This window comes from Arachis hypogaea, chromosome 13, assembly GCF_003086295.3.
Source record: "Arachis hypogaea cultivar Tifrunner chromosome 13, arahy.Tifrunner.gnm2.J5K5, whole genome shotgun sequence".
Taxonomy (NCBI): domain Eukaryota; kingdom Viridiplantae; phylum Streptophyta; class Magnoliopsida; order Fabales; family Fabaceae; genus Arachis; species Arachis hypogaea.
Window position 1 is genome coordinate 91,708,832 of NC_092048.1, and position 23,136 is coordinate 91,731,967.

Consider the following 23,136-nt stretch of genomic DNA (forward strand, 5'->3'; position numbering starts at 1 on the left):
AACAAAAGAAAAGAAAAGTGTTCAATCTAGTTATCCTCTGATTTTATCATTGTCAATGCAAAATCAATCCCCGGCAACGGCGCCATAAACTTGATTCTCAAAAATCTATATCGCTATAAACTTCCTTCAGCAAGTATACCGAATAGTCGTCAAGTAAAAACTCACAATAGAGTGAGGTCGAATCCCACAGGGATTGATTGGTTGAGCAACTTTAATCAGAGGAGTGTTCTAGTTGAACTAAATAGATTTAAATTGGGATTTGCAGAAATTAAAATGGCAGGAAATGTAAATTACAGGAAATATAAATAACGGAAAGTAAATGGTAGAATATAAAGTGCAGAAAGTAAATTGCAGAAACTTAAATGGGAATGGAGGTGATGAGCATAAATGTAAAATAGTAGAATATAGAGAATGGGGAGATCAGAAATGGGAGGCTCATTAGGCTCAAGAGATATTGTATTCTCCGGATCAAGTTCATTCTCATCTCTTCCTCAATCCATGCAACTCATTGATCTCTTGGCAATCTTAGGTGATTGAATCCCATATCCTTGGCAATTCAATCTCTCTAAACTTAAACAATTACCCAATTTCTTGATCTAATTGCTCATGGAAATAGATGAAGTGCGATCACTGATTATACCACATGGTTTCCTAGATGAAAGTATTGGTAGGATTATATGTCACTATATCCATCCAACCCCCAATCCAGTCCAACATGAGAAAGCATTTCTAGCATGATTTCCTCATTCCTCTTCCAAGGTTCTGAGGAAATCCAAGTATGAGCAATTTCTCTTCCGAGACAATTGCTCAATTGGATGTAGAGCAAAAGCTTTCAAGTAAATCAAAGAAAATGGAAAGAAGAAGAAGAATAAGAAATATAATTGATCCATTTAATTACAACAGAGCTCCCTAACCCAAAGAAGGTGGGTTTAGTTGTTCATGGCTCTGGAAATGAAAGATGGAAAAATAAAATACATTGAAAGTAAAACTGAATTACAGAAAAAAGTTAATACAGAGTGTTTACAATCCTGGATCCCCAGGTCCTAATCTCTCTTTCTAGTTCAAAACTACCCCTATATATACTACTTCTCTGATCTTCAGTTATCTCTGCAAGTCTCTGGATGTGTGCCTTTGAGCTCAGTTGAAGCAGTTACAATCTCAGTGGGCTTTGCTCAGCTTGCTTGGAAGAGTTTGAGTTGGGTATCATTCACGTTAGTCAGGCCGTTAGTGTGGTTAACGTCAAATGCAAATTCCTGGTTCGAAGATGTTAGTAACACTAACTTGGTCACTAACGTCCCAAACTTCTTTGAGTCACATTAACCCCACCATTAGTAGCACTAACGTGGCCACTAACGTAGCCTTTCCTAACCCTTGGTCACGTTAATGGTGCTAACTTCACCATTAACGTCCCAAGCACCCTTTCCTCCACGTTAATGGCCCACGTTAGTGGCATTAGCGTGGCCTTTAACGTGGGCAAATCTCAGCTTCGAACATGTTAGTGGTGCTAACTTCACCACTAACGTTGCAAACTCCCCATTATCCACATTAATGCCAACGTTAGTGCCATTCCTCACGTTAGTGGTGCTAACTTCACCACTAACGTTGCAAGCTCTTCATTCTTCGACGCTAGTGCCCATGTTAGTGGCACTGACAGGGCCACTAATGTGGGGCTTAATTAGCCTTTGAACACGTTAGTGGTGCTAGCTTCACCACTAACGTCGCAAGTTGTCCCCTCTTCCACGTTAATTGCCAAGTTAGTGGCACTAACGTGGCTCTTCTCTGCTTCTTCTTACCTGAAATCAATCAAATAAAGTGCATCAAAGTCTTGCTCTTAATCATGAGATGATGCATCATTCATTTTATCATTCAATCCTTACATTATTCTCATGAAATTGTTTAGAATTCACAATATTTTCTTGAATCAAGTTATAAATGCATATTCAACTAAATACTTGCTTATTGACTAAGAAAATGCATGAAACTAACCTAAAACAAACTAAAAATGGCTTGTTAAACTAGCCAAGATGCCCTGGCATCAATCTTGAAAGTTGGAATTGTCTTTACGTTGGACATGCATAGAGGAAATTGGGCGTAAGCCCAAAATACACCTTCAAGAGGTACACACACCAGGCATGGAGTGTATGGCCACTGGGCGTGCGTGGCAACAGGGAGGGGGCTACCGAGCGTGGCATCTTGTCTGCCTGGTGTGCATTTAGAGATGTCTGGGGCGCTATTTTTTGTTTCGACTTGATGATGGTGGTGTGTGGCTCAAACTAAACATCCTTATAGATATTTGCATATTATTCTAAAACTCTGCATGTTAGCTTTTTAACACAGCTGAAACCGCCTCATTTCAACCTCTATAACTCGAGTTAGGACCACTTGAGTATGAAGAGGTCAGGGTTAAGGGCATGCACGCCGGGCTTGTAAGCATGGTCACCAGGCATGCGTGCAATTAGGAGGTTTTGGGTGTCCTTAGGGCACAATTTTGATTCATTAGGATATGATTTTGCTGTACTTATATTTTTCTTTTAAAAAAGTTTTAATTCTTATTTGTTTTGAGCCTAAAAACTCTTAAAAATATAACAACACTTTTTTAATTCTAAATATTTGATTATTTAGATAATTTCATTACATAAAAAATTTGATTAAAACCTAAGAAAATAAATAAAAAAATCTTAAAAATCTTTGTGTCTCCTTCCTCTAGCTCTCTCCTTCCACGTGGATGAGGAGGTGCATGTGTGTATTGTGTTATGTATGCTGGAGAGGGGAAAAGGGGGAGTGGGGCTGCGGCGCTGTTGTGAGGGGAAAAAGGGAAGTGTGGTGGGTGTTAGGTTAGGGTTTGTGAATTAAAAAGGAGTAAGAGTAATTTTGCTAATTTTAATAAAAGTTAAGGATAATAGAGTAATTGAAAACTAATTTTTATCCTCCATTAATGTTTATAAAAATACTATTTAATTATCAACTTGTAAATTATTTTTAACTAAATACTCTAATTCTATAATTAGAGATAATCAAATTAATTTCTTTTAAAATCATAAAATAAAGTTAAAAATCTAATTTTTCAAATTAAAGCATATAAAATTCTTATTATTTTTCAATCACTAAAATTTTAAATCAACAATAAGAAAGTACTCAATTAATAATCCCTAAAAATATATTCTCGAATAAAAAAATAAATCATAAATAATTTATTATTTAATTTTCAAAAAATCCGGAGTCTTACACTAGGACCACCTCCTCCTTCTCGTCGCCATCGCAGCCACCGTCACTACAAGAAACACCGTTAAAATCAACGGCCAAATCGACGGTTAGGCCATCGATAATATTAAAAATCGACGGTAAAATCAACGAATGAATGAGGTCGCTATTAAACTTGTTGATTTTTCAAAATTCTAATAAAATCGATGGCTTACCAGGCCGTCGATAATAATACATTAAAATCGACAATCTTTTCGTCTATAATATGAGTTTGCCAATTTTACCCGCTTAATAAAATCGACAGTTTTGTGGTCGATATTATTATACAAAATCGACACCATTTGCGTTGATATTTGATTGAATAAAATTGACAAAGGAGCCATCGATATTATTATACAAAATTGACACCGTTTCCGTCGATATTTGATTCAATAAAATCGACAAAAGAGCCGTTGATTTAATTATTAAAATACCGACAAGTTCGTTGTCTATATTTTGTTTTTTTTTTTTTTTTTGTCTGTTTTAAATTTAAAAAGCGACAGCTTTACCGTCGATTTTAATAAACACATTTTTTAATTAGTTTTTTCTATTTGAAAAATAGTAAACAATTAATGCAAATAAAATTTTAAATATCAAAATAAAATTTATACAAAATATTAGATAACAAGACAAATAAACTTTTAAATATAATTTATACTAAATATTAGATAATGAGTTTACAAACTTATCAAAATAATAGATAATCCTATAATATAAAGACTCAAGACAAGATAAATAACTAAACTCAGACTTATATTCGTTTAAATTACAATCTACTAATAATACAAAATATTCAAAGTAAAGTAAACAAGGATTTGTTAGAGTCAGACATGAATTCATTCAAAACAGGGAAGGCAGCAACCTTGTCACCTTGATTGTCATCATCCTTAGATAACCATTTAGAACTTGCTTCACTATCATTTGTTGATTTCTCAAATGATACATTTGCTTTGCTTTCGTGTTGTGATCTTGTGCGCAATGCATCCGAGTCACCCTCTAGCTTCATGGCATTCTTTAGTGTTGCACTATAATATTCTGTTTCTTGTGAGGTCAAATTTGATGCATCAGTTGAGATACTAGTATAATCTACCATTTCAAAGGCGTGAAGTCCTGCAGAGTCCATAGTTAAATGGCCTAAAATGTCATGAAAACATTGAACTCCTAATGATTTTCTGAATGTGAATCAATTTGAATCATACCATGTGAATAAGTTGCAGCATCTTTGATGTTCACTTCACCCTTGATGGCAACAGCCATATGGCTTTGACCCTTTTGAAATTGATTCAGAATCTCATATAGTGGCCAAGTTTCACCTACTTTGTTAGCCATTGTGGAACAACGTTAATTTTTTAATGTATCAATTTTGTCAATAAAAACATGTATTGACATTGTGGCCAAGTTTCACCTACTCTGTTAGCCACTTAGTGATAGACATGTATTGAAGGACATACATATTGAATTGGAGTTAATGTCAAGAGAAAATATTTCACTTATTGGTGTCATGGCATCTTTAACAGTCTTCAATGTTAAGTCTAATGCTCCAGCAATTATTGTAGCTTCATGAAGTGACAACTCTCCCCCTTTACCTGCCTAATAATGAATGAAAATAAACCTTAGCATGTGGCTGTAAAAGTATGATAAAGTTTCTCAATAAAAAAAAGCTAACCTCATTGGAATGTAAATGAACCAAAGTCTTGAGCTCTTCTCTTCCTAGAAGTGCACTATGCCCCTTGCCAAAAAGCCAATCCAACACCTAAAGAACATGGCTAAATTTATCTAAAATGTCATGTTTTCAAAATATAGGAGTATCAAATCAAGTGTTATATATTAAGTGACACATTATCTTTGAAATGTTGCTAATATCGGTTGCTAATGAAATTGTAATTTTTTTATATACTAATTTTAATGCCATGTGATTTAGTATTATTTACTAATAGAAGAAAAATGATATATAATGATTTATTAAGTGAGTCAACTATGATAACTTAATATTTAAGCAATAAAAGGACTATACCTTACTAATTGGATATGCAATGAGGAAGAAAATCAACAGAAGTACTTTCACAAAGAGAGTCACGGTTGCCGCAACACTCAAACCATATCTAGAGCACAATACTTGAGGGATAATCTAAGATCAAATTTGTAACATGAGAAATTAAACAAAGTACAAAAATATATGTACATAACTATCAATCTATGTACAAATGTTCCCATAAAAGGTATAGAAATTTTACCTTAGCAATGATACCTAAAAGGGTAGCTGATATGATTATTGCAAGCCACTCTGGGAACATTTTCTCCATAAAAAGAGAAACCCCCTTGTATAACACAAATTTTGTTTAGATTAATCATACCAAAATTGACATGGAGGAACATGCCTTGTTCACATAAATGATAAAATCAAATATTGTATAAAGTAGCTGAAAAGTTTAGAAATGATCTATGTGAACATACCTCCAATGCCAATGATTTAGCTACGAGGAGGGCGCCTAAAAGTAAATGCTCATTCTTAATAATTAGCATAATCTTTGCTGCAAATAATATAAAAAAAAGTTTTCAATACTTAACAAAATAGAGGGACAAATGGTTCCAAGTTCAATGTTTGTTTCTTCTCCAAAATTTTTCCTTTAATTATAGCCTCTACTATTTTTTTTTCTTTTATTATTAATATTTGGTTAGATATTTTCACAAACTTTAGATTATTAGCAAGCAACTAACATTGTATATGTGTATATAAAAAAGTAGAGACTTGGATAAAGTAAATGTCTCTTAAAACAAAAATGATGTATCAATTTTAAAGAGTACAAAAAAAAAATAATGTCATGCATACCATATTGTACAGAAGTCCGCTGCTTTATGTCTTTAATCTGAGGGCAATTCCCTTGAAAGCTTGATCTGTTTGACAGAATTCATGTAAATGTGGAGGTTGAGTAGAATGGCAAAACATGAAATGAGGATTAAATAAGTACCTTGGAACATGCAAACATTTGGGTAAGCTCCCAACAAAGAAGTTATATGAAAAATCTGCAACTTTTAATTGAGACGTACGACACAAGCCAGTTACATTCACATTTGAGGCATACCTGAAGAAAATTATAAGAACTGTAAGAGACAGACTCACCAGAAATAAATTTTGAAGGTGTAGCTTGTATCTTATAATTTAACAGTAAACCAGATAAATTTTCAGAGCTACAATAATTTTTAAAACAACTCAAAGTCAAAGTTCATTTATGCCTCCCTGTCTATGAATTCCTGACCAGACAATAGCAACTCAATTCCAATATTTATACTCACATCTCATGCATAGTTGAATCAGAACTTCCACCAGCTACATAGGTTTAGTTGCTTGCTGCATTAAAATGCATTTAAATAAGTATAACAGGCCAACTCAGCCATAGTAAAACCTTCATAGTGATGCAATAAATTCAAGCCTCCCCACATCTTTCATTCAAGTAAAAGGATATTATTTTTAAGTACAGGTGTTGCATATAATTTGTTCACAATGTTCTTAATTAGTTCACCAAATGAGACTTGAAAAACTATCACCTAATATATGATAGTTAATTAATGTGGCATATTAAACTCGATTATAATTCCAAATGAACATTGACATATAATAATTGTGCATACACATAAAGACAATGGTCTGGTGATAGTATAAAACTACCTAAACCAACTACTACCTCTAATCTATATATAATTAAAAAGTTCAAAACACTTGCTTTAGCAAGAGTGTCCATTATTCTTTTGTCGTATATATGGTAGTTGTTGTAGTTCTCTCTTTGGATCATCTTGCTTTGTCCCCAACTCTCCCCTTCATGGCATATAAAATAAATAGTAATAATTAAGCTGAGTAAACTCAAAAGTTAATTTGCATTCTCATAAGTCATAACACAGGAAAACATTTTTTATATTCAATGCAAACTGAGTTCTTCAAAGCTAGCTAGCTCCTTGCTTGTGCTGCCATTACCTACATACCTTCAGCATTTCGTTTTTTAATGTTTACCTACTTACCTTAAGTTAGTTGAAAGTATTGTGAACAAATTAAACAAAATCGTGAAAAAATGAGGAAGCTTGACATACTTGCAGAAGTTCTAGATGACAAGTCATCTTAGGCTAGTTTCACAAGCCTATTTCATTAGTTTTTACTTGGTTTTCATGCATTTTTAGGCAATAAGTAAGTGTTTGAGTGAGAATTTCATGCTTGTCTTGATTCAATCGAACATTGGTAATTTTATGCATTTTCATTATATTTCTTGCAAGATTTAGTTGATAATATGAATGATGCAAGATTTGATTATTATGCCAAGGCTTTGATGAATCTGTTTGGTTGATGATAGGTGAAAAGATGAAGGACAAGAAGCAGAAAACACAAAATAAGCTCAAAAGAAGAATTCTGGACACATTTTAAAGTTTGAGCACGCTTTGGAGCCTTAGGCCACGCTTTTAAAAGCGTGGCCCATGATTTAAACAAGGAGAGCACTCTTGGCGCGAGAACGCCACGACGCGCACGCGTATAGGACGTTTATGCGTCGGCCAACGAATTTTGAATACCCACATGTACACGTACATGACGCGTACGCGTGGAAGTGATTGGAGTTCATTTGCAAAGAAAACGCTACGCTGCATGAGTGAGCATTTTCGAGAAAAACTAAATTTGGAATGGAAGTTTGGCCATCGATGCGTACGCATGCATGACGCGTACGTGTGGGTGTGACATACTTGATGAAGCACACGCAAGCGTGGGCTGAGCGGCAGTGTGGAAGTAGCATTTCGGAACACCATGCGTATGCGTAGGTGATGCGTACGCGAGGTACAGCGTTGTCAAAGCAAACGCTACGTTCACAAAGTGAACACTGATATGGACGCGCGCGCGTATAGCACGCGTACGCGCCACAAGCCTAAAATCTGAAGGTCAAGCGTATGCGTAGGTGACGCGTACGCATGGAAGGCCCAAAACACAAAGGACACGCACGCACAAGGGACGCGTACGCGTGGGTGAATGAACACTGCGCTCAATTTGAAAATGCTCCATTCTCTTGGAAGCTGCAACTCTGGCTCAATTAATCTGATTCAAAGCCCATTGAAAATTAAAAGCAAGCATAGCCCATTGACATCACTCAAAGGCACAAGACACAGTTAGAATAGGAATTTCATTTTATTTGTAATTTGTTTGCAATTTTATTTTCTTTTTGTAAAGCCTATATAAAGGCATTAGTTTCATTTCATTAGAGGTAGAGCGCTGGAGTAGGCTGCATTAGTAGTAGGCAGCAGTAGGAGTAGGAGTAGGAGTAGAATAGAAGGTTCTCTTGAAACACTTTTATTTTTTTGCACTTTTACATTTCAGTATTGAATATTAATTTAGCTTATGCAATTTTAGTTTCTGATAATTCTCTTCTGCAAATTTTCCTTTCTGCAATTTTACAATTCAGTTTACATTGAGCTTGATTTACCTTCCTGCAATTATGTTCCTCTGCAATTTTACATTTGAGTTTGCTGTGAGCTTGAATTACATTTCTCTGCAATTTAAATTTTCCTGCACCCAATTCCCTTTACATTTGCTGCAATTTACATTTCTTGCTCTTTAAGATTCTGTCATTTACATTCTGGAATTTACAATTCTCTGCAATTTACTTTCTATTGCTCAAATCTCACTCAATTCACCACTGTTAGCTTAACTAAACTAATCACCTCACTAAAGTTGCTTAATCCATCAATCCCTGTGGGATCGACCTCACTTCTGTGAGTTATTACTACTTGATGCAACCCGGAATACTTGCCGATGAGTTTGTGTGGAATCGTTTTTCCCTCATCAGTTCTTTCTCTCTAGAAGCTTTCCATTGCCGAAACTATTCTAATTTTTGTTTCTAGATTCCACATTAACAACAGCAAAATAAACAACAAGCTGGTAAATCTAGAGCATAAATTCACCAAAACAAATGTCAAATCAAATATGAATCCTACCAAACCACAGTGACCAGCAAAAAAATGAAAATTCAATAGGTAAATCAAATCTCCAAATAAAGAAGAATTGATTATGCTAATTCAGAATTTCATGATGAAGATAGTAGATACAAAAATTGAAAAAATAAATATAATAATCAAAGAGAGATAGAGAGAAACTTACAAGGAGCTGCGACGGCGACGGGCTCATAGCGACGGCGACTGGCAAAGATGTTGCAACAACGAATCTGTGGAAGAAGAAGAACTTACATATAGATTCACAAATCACAATGTGATAGTGTGATAGAGAGAGAGAGCGCGAGAGAGAGGAACTTGCATGAAGAGGATGGCACGGCGGCAGGCTCGGCGGGGGAGAAGAAGAAGAAGAAGAAGAAGAAGAAGAAGAAGAAGAAGAAGAAGAAGAAGAAGAAGAAGAAGAAGAAGCTCTGCTCTCCGGCGGCTCTCTGCCCCTCTCCGTGAGTGTGACTTCATCTCTGGCCTCTATTCTCGGGCGTTGGAGAAGAAGAAGCAGCCTCATTAAGATTTTAAGGTTAATTTTTGGGGTTAAGTAGCGTAAGTTCTGAATCTATGAAGGTTTGGGATTAATTTTGGAGAAATTGATTGATACTGTGGGCGCGGGAAGTAAATGCGGGCACGATTTTTTGTTGGTTAAAAATCGATGGTAGTTTTGTCGATTTTAATTAAAATAAAAATCAACACTTCAGCCGTCTATTTATATAATAAATTTATACCGTCCAATCAGTTTCAGAAAGAAATCTCAATCATCTAAATTTATTGACGGTAAAAGCCGTTGACATTATAATTATTAAAATATACAGCTAATCCGTCGATTTTAAAGAAAAAAATTTCACCCACCATTTCGTCGATAATGTGACGATAAAACTAAAGTGTTAAAAGGTTGCTAAAATAATTTACGACATGGTCGTCGATTTTAACATTTTATTTTTAATAATTTCTTTTTCATTTTATCGATGACAAGCCGTCGAAAATTATCGACGGAAAATCTGGCCATCGATTTTTAGCGTCGATAATTAGACAATTTCTTGTAGTGCGTAAGTTAGGTGAGTTGCTGTCACACTTTGAAGTTTTTAGCCTGAGTAAAACAACGACGGCAAGAGAGAAAGAGAGGAGAGCATAGGCACAACTCTAAGGGAAAGTGCAGAGCGGAACGGCGGCGGCAATGGCGAGGTAGACGCAGATGCGGCGAACGATACAACAAGACGATCCTCGGGAGTAACTGATAGTACGATTGACAAGCGTCCGAGACACATGGCGCGCCTTACTCGACGAGATCGTTGGTGTTACTGTCGACAATGAGGTTAACCAGATGATTCCTTCACTTCTCTGTTTGAGCTCAAGAAAGAGAAGAAAGGAGATGGAGCTTGCTGGAAATTAAAACAGGATTTAAGTTAGAGTTTCATTTTAAATTTAGAAGTATTTTTGTAATTTCAAATATTTTAGTCACTACTTTTATCTCAGACTAAACAAAATGTTAGGACATAATTCAATGTTATATACTTTTATATCAAACACAATATTAAAATTTATTTTAATTCTTATTTTCTAATCTCAGCTTCTCCTCCAGACGCTATCTAAGTCTTTTAGTATATATAATGGTATTATCACTATAAGCTTGGAATTTAGATAAATAAAATCCAAATCTAGGTCACTAGGTGATTTTTTCAGTCTTGCCCTCCTAAAATATTCACGGCTTTAGTATGTGCAAATGTCAATACTCAATAGTCAATACCCAATAATGGAGGCAGTTTGCACAAGCTGCCACAATACAATATAAATAAATAAATAAATATAAATATGTCAGGGTATGCACGCATGCTTATTGTGGTAAGTTTCTGCTCTAATACAGGTCATGTCTCAATCTCATGAGTCATGACGAATGTCAACAACACGATAGTTAATTAATGATGTTCTGCTGTCAATTAGGAGAAGGGTTGCAGTGCAGAGCCTCTAATTTTGAAAACTTGTTGCTACTTAGTACTTACAATGTTATATAAAAACATACATTATCAATTCTTATAATTAATATTAAATTGTCTAAATCTAATCATTTGAATAATTTATAGCAATTAGCCAATTACTCTTCTCTCTGGCCTCCCTGAAGGCTTGAAGTGGACTTTCTTAAAACAATTTGACAGCATGAAGAAACTTATTTGAGCATGCTTAACCATCTCATTAAATTAGAGCTCTTCAATTGCGGGTGGATTGAGTTAGCTTGTCAGTTGTCACCAGAGAATCAAAATTGAAAAAACAAATTGGCTTTCTTTTTATGAATTAAGAAAATATCAAATTGACTCAACTCATCCCAGTTGAAGAATTAAATATATTGGTTTGTGTGACTTGTTTTATTTTATTTTTTTAAAAGATAAATTAACAAAAAATACTGAATAATTTTAGCAAGTTTTAGCTAATTTAAATGCAAGTAAATTTTTTTATCATATATATTTTCATACTAAATTCTAAAATTCTAGTTATATATATGAAGAGTCAAACATGTGAATTCATATCTGTTTGACCTAAACTTGCTTAACTTGCAAATTATCTGACACAAACTAAAATGATTTGCTTATAAATGAGTTATATTTTTACTAACTTGAACTTGCTCATTTTTATGCACGAATGAGCCAATTCACAAACCGAGACTATACATTAAATAATAAATGCATTCTGTCTCTCTCTTCTTTTTTTTTGGAAATTTCTTTAGTGAATAGTAGAATTGGATGAAGAGTGAATATTTTCACTAAATTTATAAAGAATATGTGAATTGCATATGATAATTTTTTTTTTTTTTTGTAAATTTTTTAACTAAAAAAATATTTACTTCGTTCTTTTTTTAACATTATCATTCTGTATGTGTGTTTTTTAATGGGGTTTCAACATTTTGTGTGTAAGTGTGCCCAACACAAGAAAATTGGCCTCTTTCAACCACTTTACCCAAAACAAAAATAGAAATATTGGGCTTTCAGTTGTATAATTCTGATAAAAAAAACCGTTATAGAACAGGAGATTGCACACATATAAAATGGAAACACCATACCCAACACAAGAAAATTGGGCCTCTTACAAACCACTTTACCCAAACAAAATAGAGTTATTGGGTTTTGGGTTACAAAATTTTGATAAAAATAGTTAAAACTTAAGAGAATAGCTTCAACCAAAAATAAAAAGGGTAAAAGAGTAGCAGATTGTCAAGTCCAAAAAAAAAAAAAAAAAAGTAGCAGATTGTATGTCAGTACATGAATGAGTGAACAATTATTTAAAGAGTAAAGTATACTTTTTTGTCCTTGAAGTTTGCTAAAAGTTTTAAAAATATCTCTAAGTTTTGATTTGTTTCAATTTTGTCTCTTAAGTTTTCGATTTGCATCAATTTTACCCTTATTACTAATTTTTTGATAATTAATATTTTTCTTTCCAAATATACCCCTCCCTTATACCTACCATCATCGTCATCATCACAACCCTCTGTCTCTCTTACTTTCTCTCTTTTCATCTTCACCTTCCTCTCCACCACCATCATCATCACAACCCTCTGTCTCTCTTTCTTTTTCTCTTTCTCCGACTCTCCATCTCCATCACCACCATCTCCGTTGAGCCCCATTCTTTGATGACCACCACCCTTTTTCTTCTTCTTCGCGCAAACCCAGACACAACGAAGTCATCGCTCTTCATCCTTCTCTGTTAGCAAACAGAGAATGAGATGTGGGATAGGTTCTATGGAACCGGTTTTTGGAGGAGCTCTTCTTGCAGGATCCCTCTAGCAATGCTTTTACCACTTTTCACTCTCAATATGTTCATTGAAATTTCAAAAAGCATGCATTTTTGCCCAACAATGAAGTTTAAAAAAAAAAAATCATACTTTTTGATGATGCAAGTGTTTAAAGATGTGGTCTTTTCTCTCATCCTCCTCTTCTTCTTATTTTCTCTCTTTTTTAATTTTTTATTTTTTTTTGGGAGAGGGGAGGAGGTTGGAGTATGATCATGATCATGATGATAATTTTGTTTGTTTTGGATGTTAGCATTTTGAGAAATGAGAAGAATTGTGTTGAAATGGATCATGTTTGGTTCTTTGTCATTTATTTTTTGTGTTATTAATTTTTCAATGAGGTATGGTACAAGTAATATTGAAAGAAAGAAACTTTGTTGTTGGGGTCAGGGTTTCAGGTTGGTGTGGCAGCAAAAGGATTTTGCTTTGCTTTGTGTGAAATCTGGAAACAAAAAAAAAGGAAGAAACTTTGTTGCTGGGTTCAGAGTTTCAAGTTAGTGTGGCAGTAAAAGAATTTTATTTTGCTTTGTGTGAAATCTGGAAACAAAAAAAGGTATTAACCCAACTAGTACTAATAATTAATTAGGCTGGGTTTGCTAACAGAGAAGGAAGAAGAGCGATAGCTTTGTTGTTGTTGGGTTTGTGCGAAAAAGAAGAAAAATGGTGGTGGTCATTGAAGATTGGAACTCAACGGAAATGGTGGTGATGGATATGGAGAGTCGGAGAAAGAGAGAAAGAAAGAGAGACAGAGAGTTGTGATGATGATGGTGGTGGAGAAGACAGTGAAGATGAAAAGAGAGAAAGTAAGAGAGACAGAGGGTTGTGATGATGATGATGATGATGAGAGGGTTGTGATGATGATGATGATGATGATAGGTATAAGGAAGGGGTATATTTGGAAAGAAAAATATTAATTATCAAAAAATTAGTAATAAGGGTAAAATTGATGCAAATCGAAAATTTGAGGGACAAAATTGAAACAAATCAAAACTTAGGGATATTTTTGAAACTTTTAGTAAACTTTAGGGACAAAAAGTATACTTTACCCTTATTTAAATAATAATTTGATTAGGATTTGAAAGAAGAATGATGATAGCAAATCAGCTATAAAAAAATTGAAGGGATCCAAAACAAAGTAAAAGAAAAGAGGGGTGGCCCCAACAAAAAAGCTTGAACAAGAATGTTGTTTGTCTCCGCTCAGAAACTAGCAGATATGTCCGTCCATCTGTCTCCTTCTGTTTCATGCGTATAATCATTTCGACTATGATTACGATTACGATTACGATGATATTAAATATAAGGAGTCACAAGTGAGTGACTACAATCCACACCTTCCAAATCGGGATTAGAAAGAAAGTCTTGTTTCCCTGCATTGCACTCCTTGTGTTTGATGAATGTTCAACTCCACCACTCTCATTCCCAATGCCAGTGTTAATGTCAATGGGGTGCTTCACTCTCATTCACAGTGCCTCATGCTCCCTCTTACCCTCTCCTCAAAGGGTGCTTGAGCTTCACTCTCATTCCAACTTTGGAGGGAGGATTAGAGTTACTCTTACTCCTCTCAACACGAGGGTCTCCAAGAACCTCAATATCACCACTTGTGCAGCCGTAGGGAATGGAATTGAGACCGACACAGCTGTCGTCGAGAAGCCTCAATTGGGTAGCCGCTTCCAAGTTTCCAGGGGATACCCCGCCCCGCTTGGCGCTACCCCACAAGATGGCGGGGTCAATTTCGCCATTTACTCTCTCAATGCTGTCTCAGCCACTCTCTGTTTGATCTCTCTATCTGATTTGCAGCATGTAAGTTCTTCCTCTTTCTTTCTTTCTTTCTTTCTTTCTTTCTCAGTATTTCACTTTTTGTGCTTGAGAAATGGAAACTCGAAATAAATCAGTTCATACCAATTAGACTTAAATTTTGAACATGTAACTTCAAAATATATTCTCAAAACCTCTGCTTGATTTCACAGATTAGTCTGTTGGTCTCGAAAGTTTCAATTTTCTTTTTGTGCTGTAGAATCAAGTGACGGAGTGCCTTCCTCTTGATCCGTTGATAAATAAGACTGGAGGTGTATGGCATGTATTCCTAAAAGGAGATTTTAAAGATATGCTGTATGGATACAAATTTGATGGCAAGTTTTCTCCACAAGAGGGACACTACTTTGACTCTTCTCGTGTGGTGCTGGATCCTTATGCAAAAGTTAGTAGCTCTACACTCTTAATTATTTTTAAAATGTTATATATGCATATCAAATGTTACTCAAAGCACTAGTGAACACTCTACACTGAATAGCAATACATATCCACTGTTAAATGAAACGAAAAAAAAAAAAAAAGAAACAGAAAAAAGAAATTCCCAGCCAAAACACTTCCTACGAATTTCCAGAATAATGTGCCAAGATATGGGATTAGAACCTCATAGTTTTTAACCACCCATTCCATCCAGATTCCAGCCACACTTAGCATTTGCTACATACGTGACAACTGTATCTTCAAAACAAACTTGGGCAAAACTAACAAGGCTGCTTAGCGTAGCTTTTTATTAATTTAATAATGTAATGCTCATTGTCTAGGCAGTAATAAGCAGAGGAGAATTTGGAGCTTTAGGACCTGATGGTAACTGCTGGCCCCAGATGGCTGGCATGGTACCTTTTTCTGATGATAACGAGGTACTTTACTTATTTTATGGTTGTTTACTCAAACTTTTCCAAAAACTAACTTTCATACACTTATTCTTTCTGTGTATTGTTTAGTTTGACTGGGAAGGAGATTTACCACTGAAGTATCCACAAAAGGATCTTGTTATATATGAAATGCATGTGCGAGGGTTTACAAAGCATGAGTCAAGCAAGACTAAGTTCCCCGGCACATATCTCGGTGTAGTGGAGAAGCTTGACCACTTAAAGGTGAAGTTTCTTAATATTTTTCTTTTAAAAAAAATTTTCAAGTGTCCCTTGGGGCTTTTCTTTTTACTGGTGGATATTCTGTGTAACAGGATGGTATACTGTTAGAAGTTATAATTTCAATAATTTTTTCATTTCTTTAGTGGGAAAAGTATATTGTTGATCTTTTATGTGCTATTATGTGAATTGTAAAGAAATTCATGAAAAAAAGAGAATTACAGTACAGCTTCCTGACTGTTCTCAAATGGGAAGTAGTATTAAATCAAATACACAGTGCCCAGCACGATGATTGAGTCTCCTAGCCTTGGTGACTTTGTCTGTTATATTACTGTTGTATCAATGCCATAAATTTAAGGTATGTAGATATTACATACAATTTAAGTTGGATTTCATTATGTTTCTCCTTTGAAGTGTATATTAAATCACTGCATCAAAGAAAGACGAATGCCGTAGCTGTTAACTAATTCATAATAATGTGTTAATTTCAAATTATTCATTTTGCAGGAGCTTGGAGTAAATTGTGTAGAATTAATGCCATGTCACGAGTTCAATGAGCTGGAATACTTCAGTTACAATTCTGTACTAGGGGACTATAAGTAAGATTCCTTAAGTGAATCACTTAGTCTCTACACAATTCTCATTTTAAGTCCTCTTTTTTTCTTGAAGAAATTTGTTTCAAGAGTATGATAATGCTGTATCTTTCACTTTTTCAGGGTGAATTTTTGGGGGTATTCAACTATCAATTTCTTTTCACCAATGATTAGATACTCATCTAATGGTATAAGAAATTGTGGCCGTGATGGAATTAATGAAATGAAGTTCATGATCAAAGAGGCACACAAACGTGGGATTGAGGTGACCAGGATAACATTTGATTTCATTTGGTCAATTCTCGTTTATTTTATTTTTTTCGGAATTAGATTATGTTTTTATTGCTATATTACTGGAGCAGGTTATCATGGATGTTGTTTTCAATCATACAGCTGAAGGGAATGAGAAGGGTCCCATTATTTCTTTCAGAGGTGTGGACAACAGTATTTATTACATGGTAGCGCCTAAGGTATACTTCAATATTTTGTTCTCAGCTTCACCTAATTGGTTGGAATATTTGAAGCTATGGAGGATCTTAAATCTTGACTCAACTAGTTAACAGTGGTCTAAAGAGGTTATTTTGTAACCTCTTTTTGACTTAGTTAATGTCTTGAGTGGCTTACTATATACACTTAAATATTTACCAAAACTCCTTTTATGAGTGTCCATAAATGTTATATGATATGTATCATCTTTTCAGAATCATCTACTTTTAGTTTACAAGAAAACATTTAAGTATTCTATTAGTTCTAGTTTCTTGATATTGATTCTCATGTAGTTGAGGAAAAATGGTTCTTTTGTAGGTGTGTGAATTCATGAAAATTAGACTTAACGCACCTGATAATTATCAGTCATGTTGCTTCCAGCAATTGGCCTCAGGTTCTGTCGCTAGAATTTGTTTTTGGTTCACTGGATATATGCTTCTTTAAGAAACCACAGACATGGGGACTAGAGGAAGTAGTATGATTGTATTATTCACACTGATGAGTCTGGATCTCAGCTCACAGATGAAGAGAAGATAGAAGAAAATGTGTGTCAAGCAAAGAGAAACAGGGCACTATATAGCAGCCCCACTCTCCCAAGCCAACTCCCAAATTTAGCTTCCTCCTCTTTCCCTTAACAGGAAATACACACACAATATGTACACACCCACATGGAATCATGGCATTCCCTTTGTTCTCAATTTCTGCACAAGTTAGTTAAGAGTTGAGGATTCAGTCAATTTTCCCACTCTCTGTTATGCTTAATTCCAAAGCTGTACCTGAACCTTTCGTGCTTGTGTACCTGTTTGGGGTATTTATCCTTAAAGCTAACAATTTCCTTTGTGACTATTTGCTAACTTATTTACACCTGCAAGTTTTGTTTTTTAGATCATGTTTAATGTTAATTTGGTCTATTCTCGCATTTTAAGGGGGAATTTTATAACTATTCTGGATGTGGGAACACATTCAATAGCAACCATCCAGTTGTGCGACAATTTATCGTGGACTGCTTAAGGTATTGTTACTATGATTATCAGTGTGTTATATTTATATGAAGTTATTTCTCATGGATCTGTTTAAATTATTATAAATTTCTTTTTGAATATTATATCTCTTTTTAACTGGAAAACTTTTTATTTAGTTCTTAGAAGATCGTTAACTTTGTGCTCGTGGGCATTTCTTTGTTTCTAAATTACCTCACCAAAGATATACTGCATCTTTATACCATAATTTGAGATTTAATAACACATGAAACAATTTATTGAAGTCATTAGAGAATATGTAAAATCTATACCTTACTAACATACCGCTCGAAAAATAATTTAACTTACAATGCTACCTTTCACTTATAGACAATACCTTTAGATTTATATCATAGGTTAAAATTATTGAATTCTGGCCAGATTTCATTCAAGTATTACCTACTATAGGGTTTACAAGTTGTTATCGTACTGGATTGAAGGCCTAACTATATTTCTGTTATGCAACAGATATTGGGTAACAGAATTTCATGTGGATGGTTTTCGCTTTGATCTTGCTTCAATTATGACGAGGGGAAGCAGGTTGTGTACCATACTTTTACTCCAATATTTTTCTAGAGACTGATTCATACTAATGTTCTTCTTTTCCTTTCCTTGTTCGTCATCAGTCTCTGGGATGGAGTTAATGTATTTGGGGATCCAATAGGTGACTTGATGACAACAGGAACTCCCCTCGGCAGCCCACCGTTGATTGACATGATCAGTAATGATCCAATCCTACGTGGAGTGAAGGTTTTTCTACTTAGATTATTCCTTTGATTACTAGTACAAAGGTTGATTTTACTTTGAGGACTTATAGATTTTCATTTGTCTAAGTAGATGTATATGGCAATTAAATCGGGTAAGAAGATGGGGAACTAGGTTATAGAATTTATTAACTCTTCTTGGATGGAATAAGTTAGACAGCATTCTTAGGTAGCCCTTCCTTCTAGGTGCTATTTCTCTCTTGCTTCACCTGGATTTCCAAATGCAAGTAGAAAGGTTTCCTTTGACTTCTCATAAAATATTTTGATTGGTTTATTTTATTTATTAATTATTATTGACCTTACATATCAGCATTCACTCATTTGGAAGCAGGTAACTAATATGTGCAGTTTCTTAATTTCCTCTTTCTAGCTTATAGCTGAAGCGTGGGATGCTGGAGGCCTCTACCAAGTTGGCACATTCCCTCATTGGGGTATTTGGTCAGAATGGAATGGGAAGGTCAGTGCAGATACATAAACGATGTCTTCATAACCCCATCATTATGCTGCGACTGGAAACTAAGAAAATATGGCAGCACAACATCAAATGGTTAAATTTATGGAAAAGAGAATTTGATAGTGCAACACTGTGAAATATCATAATTTTATCAATTTTACGTCATCATATCACATAAATCCTAACTAATCTTGTGGCTTGAAAAGTGAGATTCCAGAGTAACTGCATCAGATCTCATTTGTTTTGGAAGTCCTTTAATTTGATAAACTTGTGAACACCGAAATGCATGTAAACCTTGTTTGTGATTTATATTTGTCTATATTTGCTTATGATTTATATTTGTCTACATAATCTTTTCACCATTTATTTCCAGATCTATCCTTAATGGTGGATTGGTAGGGTCTCTGTTAATTGGATTATTAAAAACAGCATATCAATCTTGACTTTTTCAAATGTTCAAACACAGAAAGGTTTTGAACTATGGGTTCAGCATAAAAGTATTCCATTAATGAGCAATTCTTGCATTTTGCAGTATAGAGACACAGTACGCCAGTTTATCAAGGGTACTGATGGCTTTGCTGGAGCATTTGCTGAATGCCTTTGTGGCAGTCCTAACTTATATCAGGTTTAATCTGTTGTCTCTTATGACAATTGTGTTCCTTTTTTGGCTCTAAACTCCCTCTTAATTTTGCATGATTGCTATATGCTATTATTAGTATATACTACCTACTAAATCATATTAAATATCCTAGTTGTCTGGCTTCAAACTTTGTCACTAAATGTATTCTCCAGGGATTAGTATCTAGTTCAGCTGATTTCATTGCTTAGGTCTTTTATTGCTATCTTTTCTTTTGTGTTTGTGCTTTTGTCTGGTTGACATTAAGGTATATCTTTGGCACAGGGAGGAGGAAGAAAACCATGGAATAGTATCAACTTTGTATGTGCGCATGATGGCTTTACTCTGGCTGACTTGGTGACTTATAACAACAAGCATAACTTGCCCAATGGGGAAGACAATAATGATGGAGAAAATCATAATAATAGCTGGAACTGTGGTCAGGTAGATGTTAAAGAATTGTTCTGAGAGTTCATCATAAGATTATGGCTCTGAACACCATTAATATTTCAAAGCACGGCCAAATATGCTACTGCTAATATTCTGATATACTTTCATGTAGATGGTAACATACTAGTATGTGAGCCTAAATTGTTCCTAGCTGCTGTTTTGCGGTCTTGTCATAAGAATAGTTGGAGATTGAAGCTTATGCTGCAGCTGTATGTTGAAGTTAATACGAATTTTGCATCAAATATTAATTCCATTTCTCAAACTATTGTAGGAGGGGGAGTTTGCTAGCACCTTGGTGAGGAAATTGAGGAAAAGGCAAATGCGAAATTTCTTTCTCTCACTCATGGTTTCCCAAGTAAGGCCCAGTTTAACAGCATATTGATAGTTACAGCAGGAATTCTGTTTACTGACTTCTAGTTTCTTATCAGGGAGTTCCGATGATATATATGGGGGACGAATATGGACATACCAAAGGGGGAAACAACAATACCTATTGTCATGATAACTACGTGATTCTCTTTTCTATTTTCGTTTTCTCCCTTTGATGTGCATCCATCATATTATTAATTCCATTGAGTTCATGCTTTTTGCAGCTTAATTACTTCCAATGGGACAAGAAGGAAGAGTCCTCGTCAGACTTCTTCAGATTTTGCCGCCTTATGACTGAATTCCGCCAGTGAGTACCATTTGCTTTCTTATTGGTATCTTGTATTTTTCATATATTCTAATAATGGAATCCTACAGGGAATGTGAGTCACTGGGCTTGGACGACTTCCCAACAGCGGAGAGGTTGCAGTGGCATGGTCATTCTCCTGGAATGCCAGACTGGTCTGAAACTAGCCGTTTCGTGGCCTTTACCATGGTACAATTATCTTGTTGCCCACATTCAGTGTCACCTAGATGCTTTTTAAGTCCGTATTATGCACCACAGTGCATGGCTATCTATATTCATTGTTGTGATACTGCATCAGTAATAGCTTCTTACCCTTGATTGGAATGAACATGAACCCAGGTGGATTCGGTGAAAGGAGAAATTTACATTGCTTTCAACATGAGTCATTTACCTTCTGCAATTACGTTGCCAGAACGTCCTGGATACAGATGGGAACCACTTGTCGACACGAGCAAGCCTGCACCATATGATTTTCTCAGTCCTGATGTTCCTGGAAGAGAGATTGCAATACAGCAGTATGCTCAGTTTCTTGATGCCAATTTGTATCCTATGCTTAGTTACTCTTCCATCATCCTCTTGCTTACTCCTGATGGAAGTGCGTAGCTTGGAGATTCGTTATCCTTTCTAGACACATTGCTCCCCCTGTAATTAGCAATATATGAATAATAATCAAAGTGGAGATTTTATAATGCTTAGAGGAATCTCCAACAGAAAGGGGAAACATCAAAGCAGAGAAAGAAGCTGTACTTATTGAAGAAAAAATGGATGTGGTGGGAAAAGTGAACTATTTTTATTTCCATCAATTCAATTGATGTGAATCTGCTCCAAGTTTCACAAATTTCAAGTATTGAATTAAATAAGTGTAAAACAATTTTATAATAAGACTATAGATCTGGCCATAGTGATGTTGATTTTATCAACAAAAAGCAAGAGTATCTAACTGTAGTTTCAGTTCGTACTCCCCTGACTTCTTGAAGGACTTGCTTTGACTTGGCTAGTGTTCAATGTTATGGTTATACAGTTATATGAAAATAATAGGTGTATACACTATATTTCTTAATCTTAAGAACCAAGAGACTTTTTTCTGTTTGGGTAATGCAGTATACCCATAAATTGAAATACCTAAGTTAGGATTCACATAAATGTCCAGATTACACGTTTTTAGGCCAACGAGAACAAATTTATAAGCGTTTAATATAATCCCTGAATCGTTGATCATTAAAGAAAAGCAAAATCCATGAAGTTATTAATTATGTTCGGAGTATAATCAATGAAATTATTCAGAGGAGAATCGAGATTGCTGTAGCAAAATATAGCAACGGGTTCGATGAGTTTCTAAAACTAGTTTTTTTGAAGTGATATTTATTTAAAGAGTCTTTATATTGTACAGATGCAAATTTATATAGTATGTCCAGAGATTTCTTTTTGGGTGTTTTTTTTACACATGTTCTGAAAAATGAGCATTTTGTCTTATAAATGAAAGATGACTTACAGCTTAAGCTTTGGATGGAGCTTGGAGATGAGTGGAACTGACTTCCTCTCATAAATACATGGGTAGTTCTTTTTGTTTGGGGTGAATTCTATTTTAGTCCCCAACGTTTAAAGTGTCCTATTTATGTTCAAAATAGTTTTGATTAGCATCAATCAAGTCCTACCATTAAGTGGGAGTGAAATTGTTAACGGCGTGTTCGACGTGACAAACTGAAGGGGTAGGGGTTAATAGACGTGTCATGGTTCCCGCGTTGAGACAGAACACATACTTATTCTAAGACTGACTCTTCTTCTTGTGAAGCACGAAGCGATTCAAAGCTAGAGAGGTGACATTGTCGTTCAGTAAAATTCAAGTTCCACCAAAGTAGTTAGTTTGAAACCCTTCGTATCTGGAAGAATATCGTGTCAGGTATTCCTTTATCAAATCTCCTCAACCCATTTGGTTTTCATGTTAATGCATATTAATATGTGATGATGTTGTGTGTGTGATTGTATTGTTTTATAGTTCAATATTTGTTTCCTGTTTTGTTTTAGAAGTTTTTATTTTACCCTAGTGATTGAATTTATGCCTTTCTATTGTTGTTGATCAATGTGAGAATTTTATTGTGTATGTTATGTTTGTCTTATAGGTTGTTGGGATAATGAGTTATTTTAGTGTCAAGATACACGATGTGGAAAAGTTTGGGTTTGATGATGAACCTTTACACT

The 23,136-nt window shown here is 34.9% G+C and overlaps 2 protein-coding genes across 5 annotated transcripts; one reads left to right on the forward strand and one right to left on the reverse strand.

Annotated features, from left to right (window-relative positions):
• Positions 1 to 3,874: 3,874 nt before the first annotated feature.
• Positions 3,875 to 6,678, reverse strand: LOC112732368 (DUF21 domain-containing protein At1g47330). 4 transcript variants are annotated; one of them, XM_025781070.3, is made up of 10 exons: positions 6,535 to 6,678; positions 6,210 to 6,323; positions 6,071 to 6,135; positions 5,695 to 5,771; positions 5,475 to 5,558; positions 5,255 to 5,368; positions 4,907 to 4,993; positions 4,692 to 4,830; positions 4,440 to 4,553; positions 3,875 to 4,350 (listed from the first exon to the last, which is right to left on the reverse strand). In XM_025781070.3, the coding sequence occupies exons 1-10, from the start codon at positions 6,543 to 6,545 to the stop codon at positions 4,034 to 4,036; spliced, it is 1,122 nt and encodes a 373-aa protein (XP_025636855.1). In that variant the 5' UTR covers positions 6,546 to 6,678; the 3' UTR covers positions 3,875 to 4,033. The 4 variants fall into 4 exon arrangements, with proteins under 4 accessions (XP_025636855.1, XP_025636854.1, XP_072068206.1 ...); XM_025781069.3 differs by having other exon boundaries at positions 4,440 to 4,556; XM_072212105.1 differs by lacking the exon at positions 6,535 to 6,678 and adding an exon at positions 6,362 to 6,494 and having other exon boundaries at positions 6,210 to 6,270.
• Positions 6,679 to 14,066: 7,388 nt separating this feature from the next.
• LOC112732369 (isoamylase 1, chloroplastic) lies at positions 14,067 to 21,997 on the forward strand. Its single transcript, XM_025781071.3, has 18 exons — positions 14,067 to 14,785; positions 15,000 to 15,182; positions 15,556 to 15,651; positions 15,736 to 15,888; positions 16,390 to 16,481; positions 16,599 to 16,740; positions 16,838 to 16,945; positions 17,888 to 17,973; positions 18,449 to 18,520; positions 18,607 to 18,730; positions 19,115 to 19,201; positions 19,731 to 19,823; positions 20,100 to 20,258; positions 20,536 to 20,619; positions 20,693 to 20,773; positions 20,858 to 20,940; positions 21,009 to 21,126; positions 21,277 to 21,997. Exons 1-18 carry the CDS (start codon positions 14,408 to 14,410, stop codon positions 21,538 to 21,540), a joined length of 2,403 nt encoding a protein of 800 aa, XP_025636856.1. The 5' UTR covers positions 14,067 to 14,407; the 3' UTR covers positions 21,541 to 21,997.
• Positions 21,998 to 23,136: the final 1,139 nt, after the last annotated feature.